The following is a 14,448-nucleotide window of genomic DNA, read 5'->3' as shown; positions in this document are numbered from 1 at the left end:
AGCGAGCAGCAGTCGTGTCCTCAGAGGGTGCGCTCTCTCGTAATCCCTTGAAAGGACACGTTCTGTAGCTTGCGTGTTAAACTGGTACCCACTGGACTATCGGATCGAAAAGCTGCGGATCAGCCCGTTCCGTGTTTCCGCAGCATTCTGTAAGACGGAGTGACCTCGTTGGGTAGTAGGGAAGAAGGCGGGAGTGCAATCAAGAACACCAGTTTCCACGCCAACTCAATAGCATATATGCGGAACACAGAGCAGGCCTGCGTCTTCTGCATACGATGTGCGGACCCTGTGCGATTCCCTCTCCTTTTTCCCGTCCTAGCTCTGAAAGGCCACAGTTCCAGGCTGTTTGCTGGAACAAGGAACCCGCGTCTGCAGTGGGGCAAACACGCCACAAGTCCTGTGATCATTTCGCTGAAAAGCGTGACCTGTAAATTACGTCTTATAGTTATTTCCCACTGCAGCAATTTGTGTCGCCATCAAGCTTTCGGTTGCCCCTCAATGGTGTTGACAGACTAGATCGCCATGCTTCGGGGTGCATTTCAGCACATAAATGCTGTTGTCCATGTCCGGCTCGTGCTGTTCCAGCTTCTGAGAGAGCGCCATCAAGAACTGAGGTCTTGTGAAACAGCGAGTGTTCCCTTTCGGCCAATCAACAAATCCCTTTTTCATAGCCAATAAGAACTCCCAGCATCATCGCTTGCATGCGCGCGCGCACGTGTTTTTTCGTCCGTCCGAAATGCTGTGAGGGGCAACAGGAGACTCTGCGTCTTTTGTTTTGGTATCCCCGGATTTTCCATGGGAAGACAGGACAAGGTAGTGGTCCTTTTAATCGGCAGTTGAGCCTCTCTTTCGCACAACGTCTCGAAGATATTGACTCTTGGAAAACGGCACTCCACGGTGCTCCTCCATATACGTTGTGTTGTTCTGGTCTCGGAAACGCTTCCTTCCAGCGAACAAATACAAAAACAAACTGGGAAACGCGTCACGCTTGTGGGAGAATAAACATTCATGTTGGCAGCCATGGATACTGTGAAGGAGGCGCTCACCATTCCGCGTCTTACTTTGCTGGCGTCGGCAGACTGCCTCATTCAGACTGGACGGGCTCATCTGGCAGATCTCGTGAAAAACTGCACAGCCAAGTGAGTGGAAAAGCGAGGATACGGACTGACCACGATAGAGCAGCGAACTCGAGAAAATGTCGCAAGGTATCGCTAGCGAATGACTCTGTGGACGCCGTGCACCAGAACGGGTTGGACTGTTGACCGGAAGGGCGCAGAACAGTGGCAGAAGGCAGCTGTCGGCACGGTGGCAACATACGCTGACACCAAAGAAAGGAGAGAGCTACGAAAGGTGACCCGTTAGGCAACTTGGTCCCAAATGGTAGCATGATGCGCACTGTTGGCGTGGTGATGATTTCAACCCTGGTGGTTCCCAGTTCTTCTTTGTTGAGGAGTATACACGAATCGCGTGATTTCAAATTCCTTCGGCAATAGTCTGTGGAGGAGTATCGTAGCGACAGAGAGCGGTCGCAATCTTACTACGCCGTACGCTATCTCCAGTCTCAAATAGAAAGCCTTGTTCCGTATCGACGCTAACCCGGATATACTGTGGGCGGCTTCAGGTGTGCCGTATCGGAGCTTACCGTGGAACGCAAGACTACACTGTATCTGTAGACCACAACGAAAACGTTCCCTCAAAAAAGAGTGAAAGGGTGGTCCGTCACAGACTGTGCGGAGAAACAACGATGCTTCAGTGGGCCCACATGAGAGAACACTCTGACATGAAAATGGACGTGTTGGCCTCACACCCCCGTGACGATCCACATCACACAACACGTGAAAATAGTGGTCAGAATTGCTCTCACGTTGTGCCACTCTTTTTTATAAGGTCAGGGGCGAAAAACGGACCAGACTCCGATTTTGGAGGGACAAACCAAGGGGGTGGTGGCTGCCGCGACTCCCATATTTCATCGAATTTCTTCTCCCCTCTCCCCACAGTGCCTCGACAGCTCATTGACCGCCTAAACATCTATGCAGATACAAAGACTCACACATATCGTTCTTTACATATACACAAAATTATATATATGTATATATATCATCTTTACTACGACAGCTGTCGTATTTTGACGTCTCCAGGTATGAGTACTCGATCCAGTACGTCGAGCGCAATCCTGCCGCAGATCTATTCTTGTAAGTGAGGTCCGGTTGCTTGGGAGGCGTAACCCTGGGCAAGTCAACCAGTGCTGCGGACGTTTTCCTACTTGCGGCTCGTCGCACACTTATCTAAAATTGTTCGGGTAGGCAAGACTGTGTGGCCTTCCCGGCATCTTGCGACTGTTCTGATCATGCGCGCAACCTTGCAGAGAGCTCCACATGTATAGAGTTGCACAAAGCCAACGGTTTCTACAGCTGTTTCTTCAAACATCCGTCTGCGTGAACGCTAGCCTGTCTGTCGGGGCGTACTGCCCTGCATTTCCCCACTTTTTTCCCCCAGGTTTCGGGTGACGTTCAGCAGTCCAACGCCTGCGAAGCCAGTCCCCGAGGCAGAGGCCCATGTGCATTTTCAGGTGAAGGGCTGGTTTCTCAAGAACTTGCACGCCAGTCAAGTGACTGGACGAGAACTCGATGAAGTGCACTCCGCAGTGGGGAAATCGTCCCTCATTGCAGATAAGCCCGACAACGGACCGCCAATCGTATTCTGGTTCGAAAACCAAAACTTAAAACACACTCCTGAGCGCACCCTCGCCGCTGGAAAGTTCGAAGGTTGGATCGACCGGTACGGCTCAAACCGCACAAAACGTAGAGTTGTTTTGCACGCCGTCTGCTAGAGAACGTTACGGGCTACGGGTGCCCGTAGGGATGGCTCGGCGTGAACAACTTCTGCACACCCCTCAGCGGTCCGAGGGGATGATAGACGCCGAGCTCCAGCTGCCGCGTGGTCCTCGTCCAAAATGCGAGTCACGAGGCGACAGAAGTTTATTCAGTGTGGAAGAGAGGAAGGCTAGTTGAGTCGCAGATGCCGCACAGCACCATCCCCGCCGGCAAAACGCTGGAATCCACACCTTCCGAAATGCGGATGGGCATGCGTGTCCGTGCATATACATGTATACGTGTGCATATATATATATATATATATATACATACATACATACATATATACATACATATACATACATACATTTTAATGGATCGACACGGGCGCTGAGTCCATGGAGAGGAGACACCGGGGTACGGGAGCTTTCCCCTTTTGCATTGTCTTTTTCGTGCGAGTTTGCAGGATTGTGCAAGACAAGCTTCAGCTGCGGCGTCAACACAGGATGAGGACCGCGTAAGGGTGGAGTTTTTTTTGAGGTGCATGGCGGGTGTTTTCCGCGACACAAAGAGGGCCACACGCTAAGTGAGCTGTCAGGAGAGGCGCTGGCCGGCTCCTTCTGTACAAAGACACCCTGAACAACGAAACAACAAGCACGTTCTTCTCTTCGTCCGGCAATGTCTCCCCGTGCATTCGCTTCCTCCCATTGTCTGACACAGTTTCTCCATCTTCCCAATATATATATATATATATATATATATTTGAGTTGTATATGTAGATATACATGGCTAGGGTGAGCCTCATGGAGCATAGCCACGTGTAGATTTTTACACAGGATGTCAGCACAATGAGACATGGGTTTGCCTCTTCTGCGTGCATGCACGCTGGCCAATCAGCTTCGAAATCAGCCGGATGAACGTTTCGGGGACTCCCATCCAGAAGCTACTTCAGGAGCAGAAGGATGCATGCATTCGTGCGGAGCAACAGGCAGAGCATGAGGCGCAAGCGAATGCGAGGCGAGAGGCCCTAGCGGCGGCGTCGACTGAGGCAGCAAGGAGGCGGGAGCGAGAAGCGAGATCCAGTGGAACAGACGTTTTCACCCCGCGCATGCTCTTTGAGGTTCCCCAAGAGGAACTGCCTCTGGAGCAAGTTCTGCAAAAGGTCTTCGATGCTGCAGATGAAGACAAAGAAGGTCCGTCGTGAAGCGAGAAAGCATTCAAAATTCGTTCTTTGAGAACACAGAGAAAGCGAGTAAATGAACGCTAGATTTCCTCCAGACATAAATGACGACGCACAGGACCAGTCGGTATATATATATATATATATTTATATATAATAAATACACGTATACAGGTATATGTATATATATACATACAATCGAGTGCACATACACAGTTCCTATGTGTATATCCACATAAGCGTGAGTGGGTGGCTAAGAATATATTTATATATATATATATATACGCATGTAGAAGTGTGTACTTTGCTGGTGACCGTGCGGCGTCTCTGTAAGTGGTTGGGAGATGCAGTCGGTGTCTGGGTCTTCTCTGTGACTCCCCTCCTGTGTCTGTATGCCGTCTCCGTTTTAGGCAAACTGCCTCACAAGGAGGTGGCCGACCTGCTACTCGCCTCCCCCTTGGGGCTCCAGCGCTGGGACTTGTTGCTCCTCCTCGCGTCCGCTGCTCACGAGGATCGCCAAGGCTTCATTCACTACCGGGAATTTGTCGAGGTGCGCTCCCCTCTTCTGCATGCAGCAGACGCGGAGTTTCTTGAAACTGTCAGGGAGAGCGCCGTGTCTCCCGGGGTGCTCGGCTGTTCCTGTTCGCATGCACCTTCGTTCGCTGTTTCCTCTGCACTGCAGAAACAAGGAATTCCGGCACATGTCTCGCTTCCAAGAAATGTCCATGCATCCACACATGCGCTCACTTGTTGATATATATACTTGCAGGCAGATACATATGATGTGCAAACGGATGAACATATGGATACAAAAAGCATCGTGAAGATGCAAATATACCCCTAAATATACACCGTTCCATAAATACACCTACATATCAAATTCAAATGCGTAGCAGTCAGTATCGCTAACCACAGATGCTCAAAGGTCGCGTATATATATATATATATATATATTATATATAGTATGGATTCGCACATGCATGTACTCGTTCGAGGATGGTCAGGCCTTTCCTTATTCGCTCTTTGACCTGTCCACAGCAAGCACCGGGGGTGATCCGGACTCTCCGGGAGAGGCGAAAGGCCGCAGTCGGGTGAGTGTTGGAATGCGGAGTGGGAGAAACGGAATTAGGTCGCCGGCTGTCTTCCAGGGGAGATGAAAGACATCCCGGTCGAGATCTCAGTTTTCTGCGTTTGCAAGGAAGGCCAGTTGAAAGACGACAAAAACCCGATAGCTTCCACGAATATGCCGTGCAGTCTGCCTGATGCAGCTGCTACCCTTTCGCCGTTGTAAAAGTATATATATATATATATATATATATATATGCCCAAGTATCGGTGTTGGTAGACATTATTGCACGGAGAGGCGTAGTGCCTGCTGACAGATAATTATTTGTGACCCATTCAGAAGATAGCCAGAACAAACACAACGAAACCAAGAACGAAGTGTGAGCGCCTGCACTTCCCAGAGCGTAGGTTAGGCAAGACCATGCCCCGACCTTCTCAGGGAAAATGCAAACTCGGAGCTCGAGACGAAACCGTGGCAAGCGTGAACCTCGGAACTATATAGCTGAGGAAGAGCAAAACACAGTCAAGTGCCTTTGCATTAAGTTTCATGGAAAGGGAACGCGAGAGTGCTTCTTCGGCGTGCTCACCTCAGGACAAATCTGTGCCATGTGACCGACGAGGCAGTCCAGCTGTGCTACAAAGATGAATTGGAGGATGCGTGGAGGTAAACCCGTTTGAGTACAAGCCTAGATCCACATACTTCCAAGAACACATATACGCATATAAGCGTAGACAATGATGTCTCTAGACACATACTACACTCACATACACTTGCCTTCGAGATGCGCCTGCACACACACGCCATATATATACATATATATACGTATCTGCACAGATTCGTACAGGTACGCATATATATATATATATATATATATACATGCCGAAGGAGTTTTCGCTTTCATCTCCGGTGTCAGCGTGGAGTTCCTTCCATGCCGGCAGGCTGTGTATTTTTCCTCTTTTTCAGAATCATGCGCGACATTTTTGAAGCTGCCGATCCGTCGGCCGCCGCAACAGGTGAGAGTGCTGCCAACGTCATTATCTAGAAAGCCAGACTTTTTGGTTGGTGGGAATCACCAGGGGAGGAAGAAGAGTAAAGACGATGTTCAGGCACCGAGGCGTCTCCCTCTAGAGAGAGAGACGCGCGCCCGCACGAGGACGGCCGATGTTCCAACTACGACGAAAATCGAAAACACGCGCAGAGGATTCACTGGGTTGCATGCACCAAGACGCCGAAAAAACAGTTTGTCTGCGCTTCCTCGTGGACGGATTCAGAAACAACTCGTGGATGATACGCAGTGGACTGGAGTGTCTCTGGACGACCTAGGGAGACGCCCATCGCGACTGCCGGCAGGTCTGTGGACTGCGAAAAGGGGACGGTCTCCGAACGACACGCGTTCACTGGAGACGCTGGCGTGGCGTGTACATACACTGCTTTTTCTGGGCTGTCGAGCCGTTCAGACGTCCTTTGTGTGCATGGCCTAATTGTGAGTCTGTTTCGCTCTCTGCATGCAGGCAAGCTTCCTCGCGGTGTGTTTCTCGAGTGCTTGCGAAGCCGGCCTGAGAGGTACGGTTCCCCTCTTCTCGGATTTGAAACTTCTGAACAGCATGTCTGATCCTGAAGCACCACCACAACGGCCCACATGCAGATCGTCTCCTTGCAATGCATGCAGAACAGAGGCAACAGATCTAAACGAAACACTACAGCCTCCATACCATTTGCTACACGTGTATTTTTATTGGGGTACAAGCATCTATATATACACATCTATATGCATACGTGCATATGAGGATATGCGTGTGTGTATCAATACAGTGTTGGGTTGTCTTTGAGAGGAGCCTGGGGCCTTTTCGGACAAAATGCGTTGTCAGCGTTCCAAAGTGCGCTGCGTTCTTCCACAGATTTTCCTCGATGGAGGTCACACTGTTGATGCAGATGGCACCTACAGACGACAACGGCCGCGTTTCTTTCTATTCCTTCGCATCCATGCTAAGGATCCTGAGGTCTGCCCCAGACACCTGGTTTTGGGCGCTCGAAGCACCGCCCGACCCTAGTCAGATAGGGCTTTATCCGGTTGCTCACATGACCGCGTGTACGAGGGCCTGCAGAAAGACAAACAGGCAGGCACACGCTTTTACAACATATATATATATATATATATATATATATCTAAATGTTATCTATACATTTCTGGACAGTGCGTGGCGCTCGTCGAGCCTTATCCGTGAGGCTTTGCGAGCTCGATGATGCGCTCATTAATGAACATCTCTGCGAGTAGGCACGTACTTGTGAATCGACCTACCTATGTACATAAATGTCTGTAGTGGCGTTTACCAGCACACGACCCCAAGCACGCGCATATATATATATATATATATATATATATGTAGATGTAGACGGTGGATATCGTTTAGTGCAGAACAGTAAATTCCTTGACGCAGCAAGACCAAGCGGAGGCTGGCGCTCCCGATCACCAGACCGTCTCCGAAACAGGGCGACGTGTCTCTCTTTGTCGGAGGATGTTTTTTCCCTGGGGCAGTTTCCTCCGCCGGGAGAGTCGAAACGCGTGTGGCCGTTTTCTGTGACAAAAATGTCGACCTGCAGACGCGAGAGCATCAACCACGCCGTGCTGGAGACTGACAGAAACGCCTTGAGAGAAGAAATCCTCCTTGCGCTCCAAAAGGTGTATGTTCGCCTCTGTGCACCTAGAGAAACGTGTGGCTTTTGGCCTTCACTGGCACATAACGATCGCCTGTAGTTACACGGAAACCACGTCTACACAGATACGAAAATGCCGCCGCAGATGCTTGTACATCTGGTCATACATGCACACCTTAGGCCAGCGTATACACATATATAAACATACATATATATACATATATCTATGTATATAAATACATATGTATACATTTATATATATATATATATACATAAAGATTCTTCGACATTCAGAGAGCATTTTTGCCTACTTCCCTGTATTTAGATATACGTCTTGTATCTCCAATTTTGTCACGACTGGGCCGTGCCAGCGCGGCATAGCTATAGCAGCCGTGCAATCTGCTGTCCCCTTGTCTCCGGTTTGACTGTCGAAACCGTTGATTTTCCTCTGGTGCATGCATCTGTGAAACTTGCCTGTTTCGCACGTGCTGGCAGATGGGATGCAGCGACGAGTCTGTTCTGCCTCTGTGGGTTTTCCGGGACGTCCTCGCCGGCACGCAGCTGTGTCTATCGCGAATGCAGATCCATGTAAGTTCTGGCCACGGTCCCTGTGTTATCTACCCCGCATTTGCCGGATAGAGGACACCACTTTAACACACGTTTCTCTCTGTAGACTGCGCGAGACTCGGTGGCAAGGCTTCAAGCAGGTCGCCGGAACATATCCCAGTTTTCTGACGACAAAGGCGTCATGACATGCATGCACATGTCGACGCGAAAACAGACGGCGGCGGTGTATGTACAAAGTATGAACAGAGACCAAACTATGCGTTCGGACACGCGTGTGTCGCTGTACTGATCTCTCTACAGATTAAAAAGCGTCTGCGTGTCGAACAGGCTCTACCCAATCAGTGACGGTGTAGTTGCTTGTGTACAAATCTATATCTAGATAGGGATATTCATATATATATATATATATGTATATATATATATATATATAAATATGGATAGATGTGTATGTCATGCCTGCCAAGACGCCTGCATGCATTCGAGAGAGCTGTTGTCGGATCTGTGCAGGCGCTGTTATGCATGCTCGTTTTCGACCGCTTCGGAGTCGTCCACTGCGCCCAATTCCTCGAGGTAAGAAGCGCTACGTCTTCGTCTCATCAAAAACGAAGAACTCTCTCTCTTCTAAAACCGTTTTGCATGCTCTCAAGAACACAGGCGGGCCAGGTCCTCCGGGCTACCGCCAAGTAGGCCCGCCTATCGGGTGTCTCGCGCATGCAAAGCGTCAACATGCAAAAGCGAGGAAATTTCCTTCCCTATCTCGTCAACGCCGTGTGGACGTAATCCCATCTCGTGGCATTCTAGGTACACGCGCCTCTCTCAAAGCTCACAGGTTCTGGCGACGCGGAACTGTTTACACTGAGAAGAACAGGCCCCCCCACAAGACGGTGAACACCGAAGTCTTGCGACTGGCGAAGGGCGACATCTGGCCTCAAGCATAAAAGAACCAAACAGAAGAGCGCGTTCTTCTGTGTGGACACAGCTCGTCCCGAAGCGTCACCACGTGCGCCGCCATCGCTCGCCATGACTCCCTTATGATGCGTTTCTCCTTCCTTCTTTCTCTCTCGATCCTCGTTCCTTCCCTGTCCTGCGTCCTTTGCTCGGTGTTCCTTCAGGTCGTGTGCGCCGTCGTGCCGCAGCTGTACGACTGCCACGTGTTCATGGACCGCGGTGAGTTTCAGTGGCCGAAACCCCGCCCGAGCTTCTCCCGCCGACAAAGCGTTGTCTGTTCTTTCGGGCAGATGGCCCTCCGGCGGCGCCGCAACACGCACTCGAACTTTTCCGCTGCAAATCCGCGGCAGAAACCATTTGAAAAAGCCGCTCCTCCGTCCCCCTGGACAATGAAACACCTACTAATCTTCACGTTTTCACATGGAGATAAAGAAAAACACACACGTGCCTGGAGCGCTTGACGCCTTTTTTCGGAACCGAGTCGACTTTGTGCGCCAGCAGGAATTTCCTATCTCTCGAAGCGGGGAGCTGTAGACAAAGGACTGCTTAAATTAAACTGAGGATCCAAGAAGGGACAAACCGTCCCACCCAGTGGGGGGAGACTTCTCCGGAAGATTCGGTCTGTTCCTCTGTTTCGCGCGGTCTTTGCTGCTCTTCGCATTCTCACGCGTGCATTTGGTGACACATGCGCCCAAGTGTCTTTGCGCGAAGTGACGCATTCAGACGTACACACAAATACATTCGGGACTTCCCTGTGTATCCAGATGTTCAACTTTTCTTGTGCATGCGTCGACACCAATGTATAAACATATGTTCCGACTTGGGCGGCGCGTGCGGAATCGTCTCTCGGCTAGTCTGGAGCTTGGAGTCTTCCAGATTCTTCTTCTCAGCTGAACGCATCGCCAAAGAAGCGGCGGACGCCGCTGCCCGTGCGGAGATCGAAGAGCTTCAGGGCCTCACTGGCGGAAAGTCCAGGCGGAAGCAAAGCACGAAGGAGACCGACGCGCACAAAGGCGACGGATTCGAAGACAGCGAACAGGTGCGATGCCGCGAAACGCGCGTTTTGAGAAACACAAGCAACCGACAGAAGAGGCCCACACAGAGTCGCGAGGCCGCTGTGAAGCCACCAAAGCGCTCCAAGGCTGCGCCGCCCTGCCGACACCAATATTTCGACATGTGGAGAGGTAGACACAAACACACGCGTATGCAAACACTGTGCGCATTCATAAGTGATGAACTGCATATATATATATATATATATTCATATATTTATATATTTATCTATATGTTTATATATACATATATATATATATATTCATATATTTATATATTTATCTATATATTTATATATATATATATATATATATTTATACATATATATATATATATATATGGCTATAGTCTTGTGCGTCGAATGCGAAGCAGAGGAAAAGAGGGGCAGTTCACCTGGGGCGTCGTTCCTGCCGAAGCAGGCAGGCTGTCCGGGCTTCGCCGTCCTCTCGCGTTGAACAGAGGCCGCAGACTTGCTAGCGCCGCACAGAGGGGGTGCATACTTTTTCTGCCCCAGCTACCTCTCGGCTTTTGTTCGTGTGCTTGCCAGGGAGACGCGCCGGATAAGGAGACTGTGGAGAAAACTCTCATTCACTTGTTCACGGTCATAGACGACAAGCGCAGAGGTGAGAAAAAGACAGGCCGAGTGCCTGGCTGACGCGGCAGGCTCTGCCTTTCGGCCAGGGGAAAGCGGATGTGAAAAACTCCAAACCGGGCGGGATGTGTCTCCATGAAGAGGAGATCCCTTTGACACCTTTTCAAAGCAAGCATTTGAACACACAAACGCTTAGGTTGGACGTTCGTGTCTACTCCGCAACGCATGCTCGGGGAAAATAGCGTAGACGTACACGTCTGTGGATCATAGGTACATATAATATATATATATATATATATATGTACATATACATACACATATATATACATATCTATAGGTATATATACTGTTGCTTCTATACTTCCATATTTGTATCCGCGCAGGAGATCGTGTGTCCCAGGCGTGTGGCATGTTCTGTGCGTTTGAATTTTCGGCTGCTGCTGGGTTTCCTCTCGAAGCTCACAGCCCCAGGGATCCCCCTTTGTGCTCACCTGTCTCGCGATTTTGTTCAGGGGTCATTCCAGTTCAAACTTTCATCTCAGCCATGCGCTACTGGGCGACCGGAGCCGGCTCTAGTCAACAGGCGGCATCGCGATATTCCCCTGCTCAACTTCTCCAGCCTTCTGGTGAGACATTTCGATCTTCTGATTCGTTGCCTTCTCTGCAGAGACTCCATACCCGGATTCGCGAGAATAGAACCATATACTCAAATATATACACATGTGTAACTTCAGATGTGAATGGCTGTCGATTCCAAAAGTACTGACTGCCTTTCCTGCACCTATATGTGGAAAAGAGAGATATTTCGGGCGCCAGAGAGGCACCACGCGATGCCTACACGGAACGCTCGGAATGAGAGTTCTCCATGTCCATCGGAGATTCGCTTGTTACACGGCTGCACTGTATTCATTGTTGAACAAATTCGATGGAGTCGAAGGTTCTCGCCCCGCTACGCGTCGCCGTACACTTATAGACCTGAAACCGTTAACCGGAAAGTATCAAGTGTGTCATCCAAAACACGCCTCGATTCCTAGGTGTCTCCGCACGTTTTCTATGGACCTAGAAACGACGAGACAGTCAGAGAGGTGAATCTCGCGACTTGCCCGGACAAACCTCCTCCCTCCCTCTGCATCGCCCCGTCCCGCGCGAGAACCTCGCAGCCTCGGGACGCCTCTGTTTCCCGTGGCGAAAGCTACCTCACGTTCGCAAGCACACGCACATCCATCCCTCTGTGGTGCGGGCTGCATGCAACGCGTTTTGTCTCCTTTCCCACTCGCTGCTGCTGCGCCTAGGAGCGCCGAGCGGCAGGCCGGGGTCGCCCTCTGGGGCGGGCGGGACCGGCGCGGGTCTCCCGGGGCCTTCTCTGAGTCTCGCGCGCCCCGCCTCGGCCGCAGGACTGGAGCCCAAAGGTTTCGGGCCCGGCGGGCCTCAGGGGCCCTCGGGGCTCCAGAGCGGGCCTGCGGGGTCTGCCGCGGCGGCGGCGGAGCGCCGATACGCCGACGTCGTGGCGAGCTGTCGGCTCTCAGTGGAAGAGATCACTGGTCTACTGGCGGAAGTCGACGTCGACGACCAGCGCCAGGAAGTGGCTTACCAGGAGCACATCAAAACCTGGATTCCGATAGTCTTTGAAATGCGGTGAGGGAGAGCGAGTCGAGGCGCGAGACGCGCTGAAGGGAAAGAAAGCAGTTGAACGGACAATTCACGCAGAGACCCAGCGTCTTCAGAAAGGTGGCAGACAAAGGCCGCGATACACCGACACGGTGGGACGTGACGCCACGTGCTCGACACTCGAGAAAAGAGGCTTCTCAGGCATCGGAGGAACCGCAGGTGACAGATCGCGGCATCACCGAGAAAAACGTCACGCGGAAAAAACAGAGGCGCAGGTTCTTGTGGCAGTTCTCCGCAGAGATTCACTCCTATCTATATATCTACACCTAGACACACAGATAGAGGTATGTATATGTGTGTATCTGTTTGGAATGTAGGCATCGACGGATACATCCATCCATCCATCTACATACATATATATATATATATATATAGGTAGAAGTATTCGGATCTGTGTGTATAGGGTTCGACATTTGACTGTGAGATTCAACGGCGTGCACCTTTTCGATCTCCTCTTGCCTTTGTGGCTTGTAGGAAATCTCCCGTTTTCCACCAACTCATTCACTCACATGTCGATGCGATTGTCTGGCAAGACAGCGACGCGGTGCCGCCCGGGCTGGTGAGAACGAAATAGCATTCCCAGCAAAGTAGGCCAGGTCTCTCGCCGCATTTTCGCCCTGTTGTTTCCTTCTGACCGTTTCCCGTAACACGAGAGATTCTTCTTCGGTTTCTCTCGGTTGCAAACTTGTGCGCCGAGGGTGCTTCCTGAAATCGCCTCCCTGCGCGTGTGGGGGCCCGCGTGGCAGAGAAACACGACCGTCTCATGGAGGGACTAAACGAAGAGAAAAGCGTGGGAACACTGAAAAGGAAGCGAATGCAAAAGAGGATGAACCAAAGACGAAAAGCGCATAAAAAACGGATGAGGCATTCACTCGAATCACCGGCTGATGCCCCTATAGGGATGAAGCTCTGAAATCTATATACGCCCCCTGTCGTGAGAAAAAAACCTTCGAACGCGGGGTCAAAGGAAGAAGACAGCAAAGCCGTGCAGGGATCAGGCCGAAAAAAAATGTCCCTCTCTGGGTCCGGTGGGATTTATATCCCTCTGTGTGCGCTTGCAGGAATCCGACGCGGGAGAGTCTGAAGCAGCGCCTTTCAACGACAAACACCTTGCAAGAAGTGAAGCGTGAAACAGAGCCAACGCCATTCCCTATACGGCCATAGCCGAACAGGATGCGTTCATACCGGCATCTTCTGTGCCTAGCTGTTTCGTTTCTGTTTTCAAAGTCAATGTAGGGAATCCTACATACCTTAACGACATGCGACAATGGAGCAACGGCACATTCACACCGTTCTTTTAAATAACCGAACTGCATCTCAGTGCCCATGCAGCTGTGGGAGTGGTAGGCACTTTTGTTCGAGAGAAACTGCTGGCACATTTCTAATCGGCAACACTCGAATGTCGACGGCGAAGTTCCAAGGCAAGCACGAGAGTACATCTGAGCTGGAAAAACATGCATATACATGGCTGTGCATATTTCCACAGGTATACATATATATATATATATATATATAGATAATTATATTTATGTATATCTTTTTATGGTGCGCGAATGCACGTTTACGGCAATCAAAAAGGGGTTCTACGGTGAACAGATGTGGACACATTTCCCGACTCCTTCGGTCGCGCCTGGCCACAACGAGAGTGACTGGCCGCCGACTGCCTTTACGCGGGCCTGAGCATTTCTGAGCGCTGCTACCCTCTCGAGCTCCTGAGACATCCGGTGCCTTTTGTTTTTCCTGAGAAGGGAAGCCTGAGAAAACGATATATATAGGTTTACTTTCACATATGCATGTGATGTGCAGCCTCGTGTAAAGATAGATGCATGCAGGAACATTTTTTGGTGCATGCGCCCTTCCTTTTCTGGCGCGTCACAAGCGCTCGAAAGGTCTTCGGTTTGCTCTT

At 50.6% G+C, this 14,448-nt stretch overlaps 1 protein-coding gene across 1 annotated transcript; it reads left to right on the top strand.

Annotated features, from left to right (window-relative positions):
• Window positions 1-1,020: 1,020 nt before the first annotated feature.
• On the top strand, window positions 1,021-13,672 carry NCLIV_064010 (conserved hypothetical protein; the record flags this gene model as incomplete). Its single annotated transcript, XM_003885952.1, has 21 exons — window positions 1,021-1,139; window positions 2,139-2,192; window positions 2,515-2,778; window positions 3,280-3,330; window positions 3,711-4,006; window positions 4,404-4,543; window positions 5,032-5,084; window positions 5,651-5,722; window positions 6,023-6,072; window positions 6,571-6,622; window positions 6,958-7,059; window positions 7,661-7,739; window positions 8,210-8,302; window positions 8,789-8,851; window positions 9,394-9,448; window positions 10,120-10,268; window positions 10,830-10,905; window positions 11,387-11,500; window positions 12,167-12,509; window positions 13,017-13,101; window positions 13,604-13,672. 21 exons carry the CDS (start codon window positions 1,021-1,023, stop codon window positions 13,670-13,672), a joined length of 2,379 nt encoding a protein of 792 aa, XP_003886001.1.
• Between the last annotated feature and the right edge of the window lie 776 nt (window positions 13,673-14,448).

This window comes from Neospora caninum, chromosome XII (assembly GCF_000208865.1).
Source record: "Neospora caninum Liverpool complete genome, chromosome XII".
In the NCBI taxonomy this organism is placed as follows: Eukaryota; Apicomplexa; class Conoidasida; order Eucoccidiorida; family Sarcocystidae; genus Neospora; species Neospora caninum.
Note: the sequence above shows the minus strand (reverse complement) of the source record. Positions and strands in the feature narration are given on the sequence as shown.